Source organism: Dendroctonus ponderosae, unplaced genomic scaffold (assembly GCF_020466585.1).
Source record: "Dendroctonus ponderosae isolate FM_Combo_2020 unplaced genomic scaffold, Dpon_F_20191213v2 Dpon_F_20191213_1, whole genome shotgun sequence".
NCBI classification, from domain to species: domain Eukaryota; kingdom Metazoa; phylum Arthropoda; class Insecta; order Coleoptera; family Curculionidae; genus Dendroctonus; species Dendroctonus ponderosae.
Window position 1 is genome coordinate 63180205 of NW_026017110.1, and position 21872 is coordinate 63202076.

The following is a 21872-nucleotide window of genomic DNA, read 5'->3' on the forward strand; positions in this document are numbered from 1 at the left end:
AGATCACCGATATCTCCTGTTCTCTGCCTGTTCCCAGTATTGATCCAGGAAAGTGAGTCTTAAGCATAAGCTCTAGAGACTCCTCTTCTGTCGTTGTGTATCCTCCCTCTGGTTTTATCAGGGAGCCCACTTTTTGCTGTGGTTCTTTTGCGAGTGCTTTATAGAGTCTGGCGTAGCTCGGCATATCTTGGAAATCCTTGCATGCCTTCCTCCATGAAGCCCTTTTTTCTTTTTTGATGGCGTTGCCATATGTAGTCAGGCATGTCTTGTATATACCCCAGAATATCGGTATTTGAATCTCCATTGTAATTTCATCATCATCATTTTTCTATTTAGAAGAGTGAACAATTTCCCCATGGCAATGAAGTTTAAAAACCTGAAACTGACATCAAGATACTCTGTCGGTGTTTACAGATCACGAATTCACGGAAAGGGTTTGTTTTGCTTGAGAGACATCGAACCAGGCGAGATGGTCATCGAATATGCAGGAGAGGTAATAGTTAGGTTTCGCCCAGTACACATTTTATTATTCATATGAAATATTTGCAGGTGATAAGGTCAATACTAACCGATAAACGCGAAAAGTTCTACAATTCCAAAGGAATTGGTTGCTACATGTTCAGGGTTGACGACAATTTTGTGGTTGATGCCACAATGAAGGGTAATGCCGCCAGATTTATCAACCATTCATGTGATGTAAGTGTAAAGTCAGCCACAGACTTCGTTTATTTTTCATAAGTTCGTGTCGACAAAACCTTCGAGGCTTCATCGATTATCGTTCTGTATCGTTGATGCACGGCCAAGAAACTAAGCAAATATCTTTGATGGATTTTATTAAAATCCATCCTTCAGTAGTTGAACCAAGCTGCCCGCTCGATTTTCAGTTCATTCAATAAATTAATAGGCTTTTCGCCTTAACAGCCATTATTTGACCCATTTTGCATTTGTTCGTTGTTTGCTTAACACGCGCTGCTGGTGTTCTCTTCCTGGGGTAAACCCAAGAAGGCGAATGAAAAGTAAATGCCGGGTTGAACCGCGATGACTAGTATGCAAGCGAAAAGCGCCCCATACGCGGGCAGATTATCCGTACAGTTCAGATACGTAGAGATTTGATTCGACAGATCCAGATCGGACGAATTAAATCTTTTCCTGTCCACTAATTAACATACCAAGCACGAATGCCGATTCTTCCAGTGGTCTGGCAGAGCAGATTAGTTAAACTAAGTGTTTAAAATTGTGCTGGCATCATAGTGTTTTTAGAAAATCTACGCAAAAAAATGAGAAGATAGTGGGTAGACTAGAGACTATAGACTGGAAGGGCGTCGGCAGCCATAGGGAAAAATGAGACAAAAAAAATTAAAAATCGAATAAACGCTAAGATTTTTTTATAAGCACGTTGTTGTTAAAACAAGTAAATACATAATTATAGAAAAACAATCAAACGATACAAACCGAACTAATTAAAACCAACGTTAAAAAGGCAAATTGATCTACCACTTTTTTAGTAAAATACTGCAAATTCTGGGAAACATACAGATGTGTTCTGTTAGTTAAACACCGGCTGTTCTGGGCAACCTATTTTATTCGCTCATACAGTTGTTCGTAAAACCTATATTTTTAAATTTGAGCTTATATTATTAATGACTGCATCTGATTTACTTTTGTAATTTCATATCTGAAATATATGGTATTTAGCATCGCCTTTAACAAGAACAAACTATTTTTACGACAATTTTTGCAGTTAACAATTGAAAATGTAAACATCATTGCGCTTGAACATATGGCCTAGTCTGCACATATACGGTCTGATTCTATATACCGTCTTCACTTCATACAGTGGCAATTCATTTTCTTCGGCCCAACGTAGGCACAAATTAAATTAATCGACCGCCTATTTACTGGGTATTTTCGGAAAAGCTTCGTCTTCGTAATCGAAGTAGTGATTTTCTCCTGCGACATTAGCTACTATCTCATCATCTTCCAAGATTTCTATAGCCAAATTTTCCATCATCACCTCTTGCCCATTGCTTGAATTATAACATACACTATATCTGAAATCTGTACCGATGTCTACCGTTAAATTTTATCTGAATATGTATTTTCTTTAAGACGCGGAAATATGGCAATAGCATGACTGCTTAGGCGGCAATAATATCTGATAATAGTATTCGCCCGTACCCACTAACCCCCGCAAGTCCAGATCTGCAGATTTATTTTGTACGAAATTCGCATCGAGTTGTATCTGGCTCGTGATTAACCATTAACGCACCGATATTTCTTCGAACTTATATTTCGCTCGTGTATGGGGCGCTAAAATGTTCAGGGATTCGCCACGACACTCCAAACCGATGAAAAATAATGAAGTGTGTGTCCGGCTTCAGATGATTGTATTTGTATAATTGTGTAACGAAGAACTGAATTGTAATTCCACTTTCAGCCTAACTGTTATTCGAAAGTTGTGGAAATCGTTGGTCATAAGCACATCATAATCTTCGCTCTAAGAAGAATCCTCAGTGGCGAGGAATTGACTTATGACTATAAGTTTCCATTCGAAGAAGATAAGATACCATGCACCTGTGGGGCCAAGCGATGTCGTAAATTTCTTAATTAACAATTAAGGTAGAGTGAAGTGGGTTCGATAGTTTTGCAACCACATGTAGTCAATTGAGTTTTAATTCAAAAGTCCATTTTTACTGCTTTGTTTATTTATATATAAACAATGTTTCTGGGGTTCAGTTATTTATTTAGAATATCACAATTTAGTCAATTTTCTTAAAAACGTTTCGGTGCTTTTCCATCATCATCAGTTTTTGTTCGTGTAGGCAGTTGATGGGACTAAATTCAAGTTAGTCCTAAAACTTGCGTAGCAACAACTGCCTACGCGAAAGAACTCTAGTCAGCAGAACGTTTTTAAGAAAATTGACTAAATTGTGATATTCTAAATAAATGACTGAAACGCAGGAACATTGTTTATATTAAAATAAGAAATACATTCAAGAAAGCTTTTTATGTCATAAGTCTTATCGTTGCTTCCGTTTGATTTTATCTATTATCTTCAGAACAATTAAGTTTATCTGGAGCAGTGATTTTAAACCACTGTGCTGAGGCACTTGTGGGCTTTTTTATAACGAGTAAAGTTTCAATTAAAAAGGTATCAATAAAAGCATATAAATTTGTTAACATTAAGAAGTAATATAATTTACAAATTATTTTCACAGGAATAGATATTTATAGCAATTTTAAAAATAACTACTTGTGTAACCAAAAATATGAAAATCAAATTCCAAATTGTTATCATTAACTATTTTTCTGTGTCGTCAAATTATAAAATTCTTTAGTGTGCCGCGACAAGAATAGGTGTAATAGGAATCACTGATCTAGAATCTACGGATTTATCCAAACCCAATATATAAATTGGGTTTGAGTAAACTTTTATTTTTTTAATGAGCACGGTATTTAAGATAATTGATTTCCATCAGTGTTTCTGAAACACCATCTTTATTGAACCAACATTAATGGTACATATTTACAATGCCCATTTGAAAAGTGGCCTTTTTTGCCTTCAAATTGAAAGGGATCGGTTCAATTTGAGATATTCGCTATAATAATTTATTCTCTTTTTACGTTTTCTGCGAAATATATCAGTCATATGGAATATACGGAAGCACTTTTAATATTTTTATACTCAAGTGAGGCGATTTTTTGTTAAATTTCTTGAGAATTGTTTTACACAAATCAACTTCCGTACATTGCTGTAATAATTTTATGAAGAATCTGCTACTTTTTATCCTCAAATTGACCAAAAATTCCGAATATATACGTATTGCAGCATTGTAACATACATGACCCAAAGAATGTTAAGGTGTTGGTGTTTGATTATTTCTTTTTTCAAGCTTGGATAATTTTACTTGTATTGCCTGACTTTCTGCTTTTCGTATTTGTAAATTAGAGTTGCCATATTCTTGCAAGATGTGTGTAATTGTCTGAGTATCATTCTAATTGTAAAAATGTGTATTTTCCTGTACAGAGTAGTTGTCCCCGCTAAGCACCTACACGGTTCTTTAAAGCAAATCATGTTTAAAATAGGATAGATAGGAATTTGTAAAGTCAGTATTTGAAATTTTGTAAGTTCGGCTGTGAATTTTAATGCATTTGTGCCATCGGCCGTGGAGGTGCTCCCTTAGTTTTTCACCTTGTTGTGGTAGCCAAATGGAATCCGAAATATTGAACATGCTTACATTGTATTGTTTTTATAGTTACGGCCCAGTGAAGTATATTGTAATGTATTTGCCCCGATTGTCCAAAAATGTAAATAAAGCATGAGCAATCAAGCGTCCTTTCGGCTACCGTTTAAAATAAAATATCTGATGTGATATGTTGCATAGTTTTCTCATTTGGAGAGCTAGCTTGAAATGCTTTACTTTTAGAAAAACTATCACCGAATTATGTCCGAAATCGTTATTTTGCCCTTTCTCAGTGGTAGGTTGTCATTTTAGTTTTATGTGTAGGGCATGATTCTGTGTATAAGTTTGCTGGTCTTTTTTGTGTATTTACAGTGTGTTTTGATAAAAAAAAATAATTTTGGAACGATTATATTTGTAAATTTCGATATTTATTATTTATTTTTGTATAAAAGATAAATACATGTTTAGACAGAAGCTCTATATACATTTTATGATCTTATTTTTGTAAAGTAATCAAAATAAGAAGTTTTCTTATCTTCTAGGAAATAGTGTACAGTTTATATGAATATGAATTAACATTTGTTTCTCAGATAGATAGGATTTTAAATGACATTAACATTAGACGTAATGTAACTTACTTCTCACATTTAACACTTGAATGCATCACACATTTTACGCAATAGGTACTTTTAACTTTTTATACCCTCTAATGATCTTTATCATTTTACTCACAAAGCTTTAATAATTTTATTCAATAATATCTGACTTTTGTTTCTGATTTACTCTTATTATTGTAAATTCTAGATTTTTATACTATATTCAGCATTCATAGTATGTTAAAGAACAAAATCAGATATTTGCGTAACGTTAGTCAGTTTCATTATAAATGTTTAAGAAAAATAGTTTTGGTTACATCACGGCATTAAATGAACTGTTCAACACTCATAGATTTTTAGCTTTAATATATGAATGACAATATGAACATATCAATATAAATCCCAAAGGTAGGAATTATCTACCGTGTGATATGAGGCCTTCATAGGTAGTATAATGATTGGTTGTTAATGGGATAATTTAGTGTCTTAAAATCTGTAAATTATATTTTAATACGCTAATCGTACCCATTTTGGTGCTTAATAATTCAATGTGTCGTTTTCTTAAGCAGCTGTGCTATAAACATGTATTTACTATTTCAGAAGAAAATATTACATGCGTTTTATTGTTGTTTTTTTACAATTCCTTCATCCTAGTGCTGCCTAACCCCGATCTTATAAAAAAAACGATGTGGAGCTCCATCCCCAGTTTGCTAATCATATCCACCAGCAAATTGTGCTGGTGGATATGATTAGCAATTTTGATCTGCGAAAAGGAATCACACCGAACAAAAAAAACCACATACATTTATTCAAATACAATTTTATTTTGTGTAAATAATACAGTATAAAATAAACGTTCAATAAAAATAACTAAGCTTTCCTGTATAGACGAACATAGTGGAACGTTAATTTGTATAATTTATTGGGAGACAACCTGATCATAAATTCGACTTGTTCGGTTAACTACACGTCGTGCACACCGAACAAAATTGTTTTTACGATTCTAAATGCGTTTGTATAAAATACAGAATAAACCTCCCAAGTTCAGTGAAAAATGTACGATGTAATCGATAAAAGCATCGAATATATGGAATACTGAAGAGGTATTCAAATTCGTTCCGGATTTATCAGTCTCGAGCTAAATCCTAAACGACTTTACGAATAAATATTGTTTTAAGACTTATATCTACTGCTTAAATGAATGAAACCCAAATGTACAATACCCAACTAATGTTTATACGGATTGCTACACAATGTCTGTTTAAGGCTATACGCTCAAAAAATACCAGTACGTGCTTGTTGAGATTTGAGATATCTTCATATTTCAAACTAAAAAAAAACTTGAAGCATTCTAAACTAGAAGGTTTAGAGGTTGTAAGAAATTTAATTTAAATTTGAAAATCAATTGCAGCCACCTGAAAAATCTTACATTTATGAACTATTGTTGCTCAGTTTAAGAGTACTCAGATAAAGTTTTATAAAATCAAAATTACCTTCTGCCATCAGAGAATAGGATCTATCCAATTTTGTGCAGTCTGAAAGAAATACAAGAAGTAGATTTTCTGTGATTCACTGCCAGAAATGCACGGAAATTCTATTACTGGTGAGCGCATAGCCTTAAAGAAGATATCCTAGCAATGGCTAGTAACCTCCACATCTACCACTCGACACTTTGTCGGTCACAAAACAGTTAGTTACCAAAATGTAGGGTTTTGTAGAAATCTATACTGATTCGGTGGGGCTTTGGAATTCTGAAAGGGCATGGATTGGATTCTGCAGTTTCTTCTGTGAACCTTTGCGAACTTTGGCACGAACTTCTTCGGGTTTCTCAGGTCTCACCAATGGTTTCTTTTCCGGTGCTTTCATTTTCCATACAACAATTGGCGACTGCAAAAAATAAATAAACATATACATATATCTAACATCTCTGCATAACTAGATCTTACCGCAACAGTTCCTTGTCTTGGGTATTTGGTAGAAGCAACATACGAAGCTTTAACTGTTAAGACAACAGCGTTCATCAGATTTTTGGCAGCTTGAATTAGAGACGTGGCGCTATCGAGTCCAGACACAATTAGTTCACCACTGATATTTTGGACGTCCGCCTTGACTTTAGAAGTAATATTCATCTGATGACAATACAATGCAATTCTTTGAAGGTACGCCAACAAATCTTTCTTGGTAGAACTCTCAGGGCATTGCTCAGCTATCTGTCTAGTCAGTTTATCCAGCTTTGTACCGGCTTCCGAAATTTTCTTCGCTGCATTTATTACATCCATAGTGGTCTTCAGAGGGCCTCTACCTCTCGTGAAATCCGTCATTTCCATCATGATGACACACATGTGTTTTGCTAAGACAATAATATCGTTGCCTGTGTCGTCCCATTTAGCCACTTCTCGATCGAATTTCAACTTTTCACTTCTAAAGTATTCCACTTGTTGAAGAATTTTCTTCCTGTCTTCTTCCGGCATTTTACCCATGGCCTCACGAGCAGTGGTAATTCCACTAATTTCTGGGTACTCATCTACTCCATGCTCACCAGTATGAGCACTCGCTGTTTGAACAGAAACATTATATTTAACGAACTGACAATTAAATAAGACAACAAATGCATACATTTACTCTTCGTTTCCAGAGTGTAGTTTTCGTCCAACTCTACATCCTCAGGATCCAAATCTTCATCGGCTCTGTTCATTAGAACGGCTCTGCGAATTTCCCGTACACCATCATATACTAAGCGCGAAGCGTCAATAAATTCGTTTTCATCCAACTCCTTCGAAGGTTGTCCCTGTTGGCTGTTCACAATGGCCTGGACCGCTACTTGAACTCTTTGGGTGAACTTTGGCATTACTTGATCATTTAAAACCTAAAAAGTCGATTTCATACACATCTGCAACTTCATAACTTTTAAAATCTTACCTTAACCGCCTCCAACACACGTTTCGTATAAATGCAAGGTTCGTAGTTGTCCATTTCTGCTGCGACCACTACTCCGATCCTACCAGTGCGTCCCCTAATTGCAGCTGCAGTTCTTTCCAAAGTGTCTGCCTCATTTTCTTGCAAAGCTAACACACACTTGTTTACGTCTTCCAGAATATGATTTTCCGACACAGCCAGGAAGTCGTCTACTGTTGTAATATCGTCAATGGCATCGGTCAAGATACGCACCTGAATGCAACAAGTCCAGTTAGCCCTAGCTAGCAAAAGTTAATATTTCCTAAAATATTAACATTCGCCCCATTTACCTGATTTTCCCACGTAAGTCGAAAGGCATCCATGTTTTCTTGAGCGACCTTACTTCTGGGTCTAGCAGCTAGAATTCTGGCTGCGTTGATTACTTCCGGACACAGCGAGTCGATTTGGGCAGCAGCATAACGTACCATTTTAACGCCATCTTCATGGCTTGACATGCTGCAAACCAAGGCGGCTACTTCGACTAATTTGTTGGAATGCTCCGTGAAGACTCCTGCATATTCCTCCACTTGCTTCTCATCGCCATTTTGCGCTGCTTTGATTAAAATCAGCAGTGGGATGCTCGTTTCCATAAAACTGTAATTGAAAATCAGTCAACTTTCATTCAACGAAACATAACAATGCACAAACCTGTCGGAAATATGATCCACAACAGCTTTTCTCAGCTGTCTCCTGAGATCTTTTGTTTTCCCTTTCATGTTATCAATAGCTTTACCCAAGCTCTCGGTTTTATCTTTATTGCCCATCTAGAAAAGAAATGGCCATTTACCACTAACAGTTTTTCTTTCGGAAATCGACACCAATAGTGATGGAAAAACAGAGATTCATACAATGAAACAAGGGGAAAATAAAAAACTAATATGATTCGACGATTGCAGTGACCAAATGTGTATCTAATCAGACACCAACACAGATGTTCATATTCGATTAGCGTCGTGATGGGTTAGAACTTAGTTTCATAGCAATTCAATGTCAATTGGCAAGTTGATCAATTTTTACAGTAACATCTGTGTGCGACAAAAACTAGTCAACATTAATTCTTTTGTATTGACAACCCCTTATTTTCGACGTTTGCTGCCTAAAACTAGAACTGGGAATATGTCAGCCAAGAAAACATGTAGACTAGCAGAAAACATATTAAAACTATAACACATTCCGGCGCGCTCAAAGATGACGAAGAAAGATGAGTTCTTAACGTTTAACATCAAAACAGTTAGGAAATTATATTTACCCGGCCTGTGATTCCCCGAAGCACCTCCAACTGCTACACAAGCAAAAATTATTCTTACTATCTGGCCAACACACTATTAGACAGAACCCATGAAAATGCGATTCCATTAACTTTTTAAAGCAGTAAAAACAATTTAATCCTCATGAGTTCTAAATGTGAATCTGATACAGATATCATAGTTATTACCTGTGCTTTTTGCATATCTAAATTAAAACAAGAACCAAACACCAGAAATAATGCCGAATAACACAATGTTTGTTAAGAGTCTCAATAAAGCACTGATAATAAAGGAATTGTCAACATTTAAAATCGCGGCAGGAAATACTTACATTAGACATATACTCAGAAAGCAAATCTTGGAGAGCTTGACGAACTGCATTGCACTCAGCAACAATGCGCTCCCGTCTATCGTCTCGAGTGCAACTGGAATCTGCCATCAACGCAGCACCACTGATTATACTTTCCAGACGTTCCTCCAAAGACGGTCTAGTATGCACCTAAAATCAAACATCTGGACTTAGGTTGTTCTCTATACATGCCTGCACAATAATGCGTGTTACCTCATTATATGCAAGAGGTTCAATAACAATGTGCTCATCAAAGTCGTCAAGTGCTGCAGCTAATTCCCCTGGCCCATCATAAGGTCCTGCAGCTGGAGGGGCCCGGCCTTGTGCCACATCATTAATCGTATTTACTGCTTCACACACCTAAAGATGCTCTTTCTTACTCCATTTACTGAAATGCGACTCAATCGAGCGTCAGATCTTACCTGTTTTAAAACATAGTCTCTGTTGGCTTTGGCTGCGGCAAGTTCCGGATGACGAACATAAACTTTTGAGGCTGTGAGCAGCATAGTCGAATGTTTCTTGAGCACTGCCCTTGCTGCAGCTAAATCATCCCTGAGATGTGGATCTTTGAGCTCTTGCTGCCTTTTAGCAGCTTGATTCATCAGCTCATTAGCGTTGTGTCTGAATGTTTCAATGTTATTAAGCAACTCATCATTGCTTGAAGCCATTTTCAGTTTCTCCAGATCGTTTTCCACGATGTGAAGGGACTTGAGCAAAAGATGGACATCCACCATGTCCGCTAGGATAAGCAGACGAGTCACTGCTGATAGCAGATTTCGAGCTGCCCTTACCATATTGCTACGCTTTATCGAAGAGCAAGGGTCCTCAGAGAATTCGCGAGCATCTCTGCTCATCTGAGTACCTGTGAACAAGATGAGATTGAGATTAAGATGGAACCGATAGTGGCTCCTTGTCCTCCACTTACCAGTTTTCCTGACTTCATCAACAGCAGCCAACATTTCCTGGGTAATATCAGGATTTTCGTAGGCGATCTGTTCACCTTTCTCGATGAAATTCTCCGTTGCTTTTTCAACCGTCTGCACTAAAGCATTGGCTCGCTTGGACTTGCCCTTCTTTTTCTTCGAAGGGCCGTTGGTGTTCACTAGAGTTGTCACCTGAAGTACCAAAGGCTCCAGAGTTTTTTCCACTGACATGGTCCTTATTTCTAGGTTTTTCGGATCCCATTTGAGTCCAAACTGGTCACCCATCGTGAGAGTTGTAGTCATCGTCATGGCTAGAAGATGTATGACTTCAATCAATTTCAGTCTATTGATTCTGATAAGTATTCTGAATCATGCACTTTCTTTATCTTGGAAAAATGATTCATCCTGCTAACCTATTCGTACCTATTGGAGCGTGTCGTGTGAGACAATTGAAGATTGAGGAATTTAATTTCGAAGTAACACTTTTTGAGGACTAAAAGTAAGATTCTTGTTGAAAGGCGAGACTGAACATGAAGCACATATGTTGTGATCAAGGCGATATCCGCCTAAATTCAAGAATTTCCACAATCAGCCGACATAAATGTGAGATAGCAACATGAACCAACCTGGTATGATTCCAATCCTGTGATTATTCACATACCACTCCTACCTGTATTACTCCTTAAAGATGATTAATAACCAGCACTTCTTAACTATTCACTACACAACTCTGGATGCTTACGTTACACAAAACACTAAACGAATTTACAGTACCAACTTGATTCACCTTTAAAAACTGAAAAAATAAAGGTAATACGTCTATATTATATTTACACAAACACCAGCTTTCATTTACGTCTCGATTGCTTACTTTATTTATTTAATGGCTAACGTTGACTGGTTTACGGTTCACGCAGGCCCATAGAATAATACATTCATTACCAAAAGGTCGATAAATGCGATCTTTATTTCATGGATAATCATCTCAAGCCAGCTTTAGAACGGACGTCCGAGATGGCGCCGCTGATACTATGTGATGAACATACAGGGTGATTTAGAATTGGCGTCATTGCTCTGGCGGCGGTCTGGAGTACAGGAAAATTAGGTAAAAAAATTAACTGTTATTCAAAACTAAGAAGTTTGAAAAACCTATATCAGAAGGATGGCAACAATGTTTTTCAAGTTAATTTGCCTAATTAACATTATGTAAAAACCTGTTGCTTCGAAATTATTAAAAACTCCGGTAACCATGGAAAAATCGAGAAAGTGACAAGAAAATAGATAAGGATAGAGGGTCAATTCAACAGGATTCATTAAAAGTAGAGATCTACTTCTTTCGTCAAATTAACGAGAAATTGTTCTTTGCTGTTTTTGTGAAACTGTTTTGTGAAAACTATTTCTGTTCTCTTGCCAACGGACAATTTTCGACATCCATTAACTAAACTTAAATTAAGTTTTTTGCAATATCGGGAAAGCGCTTAGATAGATTTTAATAAAACTTGATCTTCTTTTCGCGAGATTTGTGATGAATGCGGACGAAACCGCTGCCAAAAGACGACCGGTCTAAGACTGACCAATCGGTCACTTAAAAATGATTACGTTTTTTACAATTAATTTATTATAAAACAATTTTTATTGCTTACAATATTTTACAGTATTGGTAAATATGGCCATTTTCAAGCCAGGAAAGCCAGGAAATAAATATAATGTTTACCAATTATGAGTTTGAATTAATTTTGAAATCTGATGATGGCGCTGTTGTCTCGCCGAAACGTAACGAAATAAGCGATATACAAAAAAAAAATTTTGTTTTGCACTGTGACTGGAGCTCAGGAAAGAAAATAATATAATAACAATTACACGCAGTCAGGAAAATAACTCAAAATTAAACCCAGTTTTATCTGATTTTTTTTCTTTCAATATTTTAGTTGTACAAATTAGATAAATCGTTAAATGAGGCTCTGAAAATATGTGCATTATCGGGGTAAAACGGTGTTTTGGGTGTGAACATTTTAATTCAATTATTAAGACAAACCCGTAAGTAAATTGAAAAAAAAAGAAGAAACTGTAAAATTCCACCCAATGCCAATCTCGCGCTAAGTAGATTCAACAACCAAACAACCAAACAGTGTTCAGTCAGTTAGTTCTATGCTAAGGATTCGGTCGTGCCGTCGTAGGGTTTCCGGTACGCTCAACTTGCGTATATTTTATATTTTTCGTGATTTGCTCGATGGAGTAGTGACTTTTTGGATATGATAACTACAAATTAATTAGTGATTTTCATTATTTATGTAAGTTGAACTACAGTCTAGTTATTATTTAATATCTGTATAATGTATACTGGAACTATAAATAATAAAACAGTCGATTTTTAGCAAAAACAAATTATCAATTTTTTGCGCGCATATCAAATTGAACTCTACACCCACTGCAAAAATATTTGAAAAAAGATGCTTGATGACATAAGTGCTAAAGAGATTGTTGATTTTCGAGACCCAGGTACCATAATTAACATACTCAACTAAGTAAATTTGAATAATTCTTATGGTTTCTAACTTGATAACAAATTCAGGGTCGACGATGGTTAAGCCAGCATTTCACATTCGAGTTTTATCATTATTTAAATTTCATTTCGACTATGGGTTTTCTAACTGGAAACCGCATTTGGCTCTATTATACTCTATCAATCTGGTGTCCGGCACAACGTCGTTAAAAAACAATTTGTGATAATTCCTTCTTTCATTCAACGCGGTTGAATTATTTATGATTTGGGGCTGAAATTAATTTCTAGTTGGAAGATTTGACTAACACCTATTGAGGAAAAACTTCCAATTGCTGACATTTGAGCTGAATGGATTAGGTACTAGCTACTTCCTCTTAACACGTATGAATATGCATGAAAATTGATTTGCTATAAGGCAATAAGGAAGCAAAGTAATTTCTTCGCGCTCCTTAATACGAATTAATAAAAATTTCTGAGATTGAACTGAAACTGTAAGCAGTTTTTGAGAAAAATCAAAGAGTAACTAACCGATTTCGCAATTAGTGATTACTTTATAAGCAGCGTCCATACCAGCAGCCGTAAGACCAAAAATTTAGCGATTTTCAACAAAACATCTACGCACTATCAAGATTGATCAGACTTCACCGGAATTTCACATTCGACATTCGATTTCAATTGCGATAATCTTCATGTTGCTTTCTTTTTTTGTAGACGTGCCGTTCAAAGTTTAATGATAGAAAAATTGCATGTCAATCATATCCGAAATTGGTTTTACCAATTTTTTTTCGTAATTAGATATTGCGCTTACCTGACAGGCCGAACATTGAAAAATGATTTTCTTTTATCAGTTGGATAATTTTACATAACGGTGGTTTAAGCCATTTCTTAATAGTTATTTTATTAAGTCGGTGTGTTGTGATACATGATAGCGGCAAAATGTTTTACTAGGAGTGGTTTCAATATTTATATCTGTAATTATCTACCTGCAGGAATATGCGTAGTCAAATTAAATAATAGGCATAAAGTTCCGGCGCTAAGCGATATCATATTGGCAATTTAAGACTCACCTGCAGGCCCTGTCAAATTTATTATGCGTTGTAATTGGATAGCAAATCCAGTCAAGAAATTTATGTTTACTATAGACATTTAAACATATTTTTCGTAAAAATTCAAAGTGCAACGATTAAGTGCGCCCATAAAATAACCGCTAATAAAACTACATATATAGGAAACAATAACTGTTACAAAATTGTTAGGGTTACTGAACTATTTATCTAATAAACGCAAATGAATGCTCTGTTTATTTCACACAAGAACATTTAATTCGAGCTCCTCCGTTTAGATAAATTAGGGTCAGCACTATTTAAACTCATCTTCATGCCTGTTTTCCCATACAGCAATTAAAAATATTAATATACTGGGTACTAAAACCGTTACAACAGAGATGAATTAGGTATTTATCATATTTCTATAGCGTTTAATCATTCATATTATTAGCATGATTCAACCTCTTGTGAAGCATATTCCATCAGAGATTAATCCAAACGCACAACTACCGAAAGTTTCCAATTGCAATATTAATAGAAAGAACAATGGGAAAATTGACATAAACCTAGGACCTAATCTTTGTATAGATTTTACGCCTCTGATTCGCATAACTATTGTAAATTATTGCTAAAAGCAAGATTGCAAGCATGCCTATTTTGCACTAAGCAGTGCTTTATTATTCCATTGTTGGGAGTTGAAGCAACTATTCCTCATTAAAAAGGTTATTGACACATTTTAACTGTAGTAATGGCACATGTGGCAGTCAGTGGAGACTAAGAAAACAAATGATGAGATGTTAGCTTTCTCAGACCCCCGCACTTTTTCTAACTATAATTCGAATCATTATGTCGGAAGAGCTCAACTTTGAAAGGAAGTTAATCAATGTGAAGATCAAGATGTTTGGAGTGTCAACCTCAAACTATATTTATAATGGTCGTTGGAGCAAAAATGTTTCAATTATTGAATACAATGCAACGGCTCAGGAATATGCTCTCAAAGTACCCATTGTTTTCCATGGACGAAAAAGGCCGTAAAATTTAAATAAAAAAGGTTTAAGTGTTGAATGCAGAAAAGATTTCTGACTGCCGTAATTTGATTGATTTTACTGATTTTACTGTTTCTATAAACTACATCCGAAGAACATAAAGCTTAAACATAAAATTCCCAAAATTACAATTTAATAGACGATCTATTAAGTACGGAATTAAAAATATGTGGCAAGAAGTTGTACACAGAATGTAAATGCGTAAAAGCAAATAGAAAATTCCTCTATCAAAGTTGAAATTGAATATAACGAAACCATTATGCAGACGTTAACACATCTGGTCCGCAGATTACTTATCTTCGCTGAAAGGCATCAAGTATTAAAAATTAAATCAGGGAATTGCATAGTCAGCTAAATGACAAGAAATTGTTCCCATTTTCGGTATTCCTTCGTCACAAAGCACCAAGATAAAGAGGGCCATCAGGTATGCCGTTCTGGGAATTATTTTCGGTGAACTTTGACTTTTCCTTTTGATGAGTGGAACATGTGTTGGAACCATTTTTGGGCACAATTCTTAAAAGGAACCTGGCTAGAAAGATAGATGGGCATTTTTAACTGCCCGATTCTTTAATTACATAAGTCTTTTGCCTCATGATTGTCGAATATTTATACTCAATACTATAAGTTATGCGAAGATGTTTCAGTTTTTCACAAAAAAAATTAATATTCTACGTAATTATTTTGTAAATTTGACTGGTACTGGCACTGCTTTTACAAATGTTTTCATTAAAGATGGAAAATCATCAAAACCGCTGACCAGTTTGTGGTTTTATGCACCTTTCGAAATTAGCAATTTTGGTTTTTGACCGGACAGATGTTACATAGCACACCTTTTATGGCACGTGCTGTTCTTGCACCCGCTCTTCAGCTCACCCGGGCATTTTGATAAATTGAATTGGTTCTGATGTAACAAAGTTGCAGTTGACACCGTTTATGGAAAGCTGCTTATTTCAAAACGAATTCATATCTACTATATATCGAATCAAAATATTTACGACTTAATTGACCTTAATATTTGAGTGTAAAAAGTGATGGAAATTGCACTATACAGGGTGATTCAAAATTGGCCTCATTCCTCTGGGGGTGTTTTTAGAAAACTTTTTCAGAAGGATGGCAACAATGTCTGTTGCTTCGTACCGGTGTTCAGTCAACCATTGGCTTAATGTGTCCTTGTGTTCTGTGTGTCTTACATACGTGATAGGAATGTAGCCCTTCATCGGTATTTATTTGGGTATGATCCATCTATTAATGACAAAAAACATCATTGCCGCTCTGACTTTTAATCAAAAAATTGTAGAGAGAATTTCGTAATTTGAAGAAGACCGTAAGTTTGCTTTTCGAACGGTTAAGCATTCCAATCGGCTACGAATCGAAAATGGGACTATTTAAAAACAAAGTTGGCATTCGATTTTCAACTGTTAATATCTTCTGGAAATTTTGGAAAAAATGTTTTCATTATTTTACTCGCACTAAGTGAGCCCCTATTACCCCTTGAAGCACTTCTCTAATGGAACCTGTAATGTTCATTGGATAAATACTTTAAATAAGATGGCTCTACTATTAACTCTCTACTAACGTGAAAGCACCTGGATAAGAGACCAGATGCCTCAATCTCTAACTTGTGGGGCATTTTACGTCGCGCCCTGATTCTAAACCCTTTACAGGCACACAATGACAAATTTTCCGCTTTGATCTAAGCGCGAATCGTTTTATGTTCTACAACGTGCGTTTCTGCAAATAAATTGCAGTTTGTACTGATGTTTATTCAACGTTATCTGGCGTCTATCAGCAATATTTTTCTCTCTAATTTTATCAATGGATTACTTTCATTTAATATACGTTAACGGCAAACATTAGGTATTTGCGGTGCGTATCGTAACTAACTAAGCGCAGATTTTTTTTTTTTTTTAGTTGAATAAACACAAAGTTTGTATAGGTCTATTGAATCTACTCGCGCTAATTGAAATCCCATTAAAAGCTCCAAATATGAGAAATCTATCCCATCCATCAGTTAGGATGAGAATCTCACGGAAATGCTTTCGCCTTAAAAAATTGGCCACATTTAACGAGCATGTGGGTCACACACCTAAATTACCCAATAGGTTTACAATTAGTTCCGAACAACAGTCATATGGGCACAAATAATGAGCAAACTTTAACTTTAAGGGTTCAGAAAGTTATTTTCGATGTAGCTCCTAAATAGAACATGTTTGCATGTATTAATTACGCAACCAACATGGATATTTTTGCTTGTTTGTAAGATTTATGGTACATATGCAGAGGTCATTGCTCAGATTGCTCAGTGTCCTTCTACAATTGCCAGTGATCTTACCGGAAATTTTATCAAATTCTGAAGCAGCATAGTCATTATTCATTATCAATATTCTATGGTAAAAGATAGTACTTAATCAATAGTACTGCTCTATTCGTATAAATCTAATTGGCAAAATTTCAACTTAAAACTCGGCTATGAAGCAAATCAGCACTGCTTTTGGCCATTATGAAAAGCGAATTAGTATCTAGTGCAATTGAAATGTATGCATTTTAATATAAACCACTTTAATGTGCTTAAAATTGAAGTGTTTCCATACTTACCTACTTAACACACGCACATAGAATGGTTGATTCTGACTGCAAGAACCGCATCCTTTGATCCAATCCACATGCTTGTTAAATTAAGCACTCATTTATTTTTCTAGCATTCTTAACAGTTTTGGGAAATAGTACACCATTTTGTAATTATCTTTAAGAGCAGGTCGTTAACTGCCAGTGCAGTAAACACATTTTTTACTAAATGCACACTGAGGAAACAATGTGGAAAAGATTAAACCATATGGACAAAGTGTGGTTTGTTTTCTAGATCCTGCATTCTTCCTGCTAAATGGTATCGACCATAGAGTATAAACTTGCATTTATAAACAAACAGTTTTTGATCTTATCTTAATAATAGAAACGCTTTGACTTGCAGGTAAGCACATAGCAAAAACGAAACTAATAATGAATAATAATTACGTCCAGAATACATAATTACAAATGTCCTTAAGATGTTTTATGACTCGGCTGTGTACAGTAGGATACTTTCATTGTTTGTTTAGGAACTCCTTTAGAATTCTAGGAAATCACAGCTAAGATGGTGTGTCTTCAAACTGTACCTAGTGATTTAATGAATCGCAAGTCACCATAAATGGTATATGGGCGTTTAAAAAATGTGAACCGAAATCGACTTTTCCACATAACGGTCTTCTTGAGCCACCGTGTGTCTTCAGGTGTTTAACAAATTTTGGTAACTATGCCGAGCAATTGGGTGACCTCTCGAAGGATACGTCCTTCAGTATATTTAATTTTAACGCCTAAATGACGATAAAGATTTAAGCAAACAACCAAAGAATTTCCGGCTGATATGGTTTAAACAGATGCTGGCTTATTGGTGTTTAGCTTCCTTGAGAATGGTGGTTTTAACTAGCTTGAACCATTGGTGGCATGCTTTATGAAATGTTGGTTGATATTGAAAGGTTGCCGAACCAAAGTTCTAATTCAATACAAGTCTTATAAAAAAGGCGAGTGGAGTGGTACCAAGCTACTACCTATTAAAAATAAAAATGAGAGTGGCAGCGCACCTTAGTACTGTTTCGTAGCAATTCTTCTAAAAATGGTCAACCAACAACACTGTGATCACCACCGTTTTCAACTTTGAATTAATATAAAACAAGTTTGGAAACATTACGTAAGCTTTTAAAACGAGGACTTGAATATTTACTGGACTGGTAGCAAGTTTTTATTATGATTTATACTGTTTCTAAGTAATAGGCTATCAAATATATCATCATATACATATATGTCTATCGTTGTTTTCTTAAGACGAGACTCGCTTAGCAAGACCTACATTCGAAATGGTCTGCGACTGATTTTGCTGAAGGTTTTCTTTGTGATCAAATACTGGACATATTTCCACAATTTTCCGTGAAATGTTTGATGTCCCTACACAGATAATGACAGAAAACTGGTTTTCGGCCTGAAATGATTCAAGATTTTCTGCTTTATCACCGATATAACTTCTAAACGTATATAATTAATACGCTTTGATAAAAACGGTGTAAAATAAACTCTCGGCATTTTTATGATGGGATTATATAGATTATTCGGAGATCCTATTGAGATATTACCGGCATTACAAATTAGAATAACAACGCCAGATTTTTATGGTGTCTGTCGGAAAGGTTCCATAAACCAGTAAAATTTCACACCTGGACGACTTCGTAGTCTTCAGTAGCTTGAGTTAATAGTTAATAGTTTTTCAAGTATCCTAGCGATTAACTTCAAACCACATGTGATCATTTCAAGTTGTGTCATTACGAACACCATTCACCCATCGATGACCTTAAACGGATAATTATTATTCGGCGATCCCATCATCTGGTATTACAATCGTACAATAATGTTTCCAGATTCGTTATTCTTGGCCACTACTGTATAACAATTAAATACTGGGCGTTGATGTAAATGTCATCGACTGCTTCATTTGAATATCGTAATGTCCCGCCCAAGAAAACCATAATTTTAGTTAATATTCATAAGACAATGGGTTTTGTATAGGGGTTCAAAGCTTGGTCGCCGCCTAAAAACATTAAAATCTGTTGGTTTTGTCACGGCCAACAGAATTTATCTTGTGCTTCTCGAGCTTCCAACAGAGACAACTGAATGTTTATGAGTTTCAAATATTTGTTCTCATTTTTTTCACATAACAAATGTGCATTTGATTTAAAGCATGCTTTAAGTAATTAACAATCGGAATACGGAATTGATTCACATTCAATATGGGATTCACGTCATGTGAAGGTTCGAAGCACTGAGTGAAAGAACAAAGAGATAGACTTCTTACGTATATTTTCTAAGAGTTAAACAAAATTTATGGGACATTTGAACAGCAGTAATTGCCAAATAACTTTCAGTTTTTCAATAGTCAGTCACAGTACTTATTCGCAGATTATCCGGCAAAAATTGAGGTTTTATCTATTGCTGTTATCGATCGATGTGAGAGTATGAAGAGAGAAGCACATATTTATTGCTTTTGAAGGAATACAACTTTCAGACTGAACTAAAAATTATTGTGTGTCTGGTGGCCTTGGCTATTTTAAATACGAATCAATTCTTGAAAACTTATCATATAAATACATGAAAAGCCTCGTATACACCTAAATGTATTCGATTAGTGGTGTGGCTTCCCTGACATTAATTACCTCACAATTTATTTGCAAGTGAGTACGAGTTGACATCAACTACCAACTATTATCACATGTTGGTTCAACAATTTTGCTAGATATTGCTATGACATTAAGCCGCGACTTCAGAACTTGCGTTTTTCCTGTTAGTAAGCAAATTAGCCAATACATTAACTGTTAGCCTTCTGCCTTAGGTGTTACCAGTTTCTCGAACCGGTAGTTTTTTGCAGGAATATTTTAGGAGGTTTCGTTAAATTTGGTTCATTTAACAAAAGTACATGAATGCCTTAACACGTGTGTAAATCACAAATGTCTACTATGGGCTCAGCAGTAGGGGTATTATTAGAATGAAGCACGTAAAACAAATATTTATCTGAAACTCTTGAGATAAAATGTCATGGTTTTATTATAATATAGACCACCATAAAACTAAGAGAACTGGCGTTTAACAATGCATCATCTGTCTTTTTGGTATCTCGTATCAGAATTTTCAACCTCAACGCATCAACGGATAAACAATGTATAATACAATACAGGTTTGCTCTTCACAATCTCCTATTAAGCTGGTAATTGCAGACAAGAGAAAATTTTTCCTCGGCAAAAAAATTAGAAAATGCGCATATTTAGGTCTCGCAGAATGATGATAATGGTAGGTATAGGACTGCAATACCATAAACTGATACACTTTCTCGCTAAGCAAACCGGTACAACACTCATCAAAGTTCAATTGACTAGTCTCGATTGATAAACGAACTCACTCACGTTTTTTACAGCTCATAGATTTTTCGTTCGGAAATTGCAGACGTTTTGTCTTGTTCATTCACAGTTCATCATCAGTTCCCGCTGAAATTTGTTGATTCTGGTTATCAGAAATATCAATCAAGAAATTAATGTATTCCTTTTATAGTGACATTATTTCGTTTTAACAAATGTTCTGACTGCGTGTTATTGTTATTATATTATTTTCTTTCCTGGGCTCCAGTTACAGGGTGAAACACAATTTTTTTTTGTATATCGTTTATTAGATTACAGACTTTAAAATTCATTCAAACTCATAATTGGTAAAAATTATATTTATTTAGGTTTTTCCTGACCAGACAAGTTTGAATGAATTTTGAAATGTGATGATGGCGTTGTTGTCTCGCCGAAACGTAACGAAATAAACGATGTACAAAAAAAAATTGTTTCACACTGTGACTGGAGGTCAGGAAAGAAAATAGTATAATTTATTGAAGACCACGAGCGATTATTTTTTCAATAGTAGAGGTTTGGAGGTTCGATGGTCATTTTGCGAATAAAGTCAGAACCTCGCCTGGCGAATATGTTATTGGAGGCCAAATTGCCAAATATTACGCAGCACTATCACAGAATCTTGAAGCGATCTAAATCTAGTCATAAATTGGAATGCGCTTTTGCTTCCGGTCTTATTTTATTGATATATGCTTAGGTAACTAGCGACTAGCGAGGTAGTAAACGTTTTTACCTAAAAGCAAATTGTGATATGTCCTCTTATCAGGTTCCCAGAGTTATATTATCTAATGGTAAACGAATTAGATAGCAGCTAGATTTTTGTCGTCATCGAAATAATTAGATTTTAGGATCGATTTTTGTATAAGTCCCGTGGAAATATATGCTTATTTATTTTCTCGGGTGCACTGCTGCCATATAAATATTCAATATTTTTTATTAATTATCAAAAGAGATAGACTTTCGAGGCCATTCCTTGAAACAAGTGGGTTTTTCGGGTTTTTAGGCCGTCGTTCGGTAGAATTTATTCTTGACGTTTCGCAAGCACGTGTGGCTT

General features: G+C 35.5%; 3 protein-coding genes across 8 annotated transcripts in view; 2 read left to right on the forward strand and 1 right to left on the reverse strand.

The window, feature by feature from the left end:
* The window catches only part of LOC109540960 (histone-lysine N-methyltransferase trithorax), a 10909-nt gene extending 8169 nt beyond the window's left edge, over positions 1–2740 (forward strand). Inside the window, exons 6-8 of the mRNA XM_019909545.2 lie at positions 337–493; positions 550–696; positions 2438–2740. Coding sequence (XP_019765104.2) covers positions 337–493; positions 550–696; positions 2438–2611 — 478 coding nt within the window. The 3' untranslated portion in view covers positions 2612–2740. The remainder of the gene's footprint in view (positions 1–336; positions 494–549; positions 697–2437) is intronic.
* A 2844-nt stretch (positions 2741–5584) lies between these two features.
* Positions 5585–11169, reverse strand: LOC109540958 (catenin alpha). 5 transcript variants are annotated; one of them, XM_019909543.2, is made up of 12 exons: positions 10925–11169; positions 10257–10565; positions 9754–10193; positions 9545–9691; positions 9314–9481; positions 8985–9017; positions 8384–8499; positions 8026–8329; positions 7700–7948; positions 7397–7646; positions 6727–7334; positions 5585–6667 (listed from the first exon to the last, which is right to left on the reverse strand). In XM_019909543.2, exons 2-12 carry the CDS (start codon positions 10561–10563, stop codon positions 6503–6505), a joined length of 2787 nt encoding a protein of 928 aa, XP_019765102.1. In that variant the 5' UTR covers positions 10564–10565; positions 10925–11169; the 3' UTR covers positions 5585–6502. The 5 variants fall into 5 exon arrangements, with proteins under 5 accessions (XP_019765102.1, XP_019765099.1, XP_019765101.1 ...); XM_019909540.2 differs by having other exon boundaries at positions 10916–11159; XM_019909542.2 differs by lacking the exon at positions 10925–11169 and adding an exon at positions 10881–10903.
* A 1199-nt stretch (positions 11170–12368) lies between these two features.
* The window catches only part of LOC109541069 (rho GTPase-activating protein 7), a 30042-nt gene continuing 20538 nt past the window's right edge, over positions 12369–21872 (forward strand). For both annotated transcript variants that reach the window (XM_019909756.2, XM_019909757.2), the window contains exon 1: positions 12369–12545. The gene's annotated coding sequence lies outside the window, so the exon portion shown is untranslated. The remainder of the gene's footprint in view (positions 12546–21872) is intronic.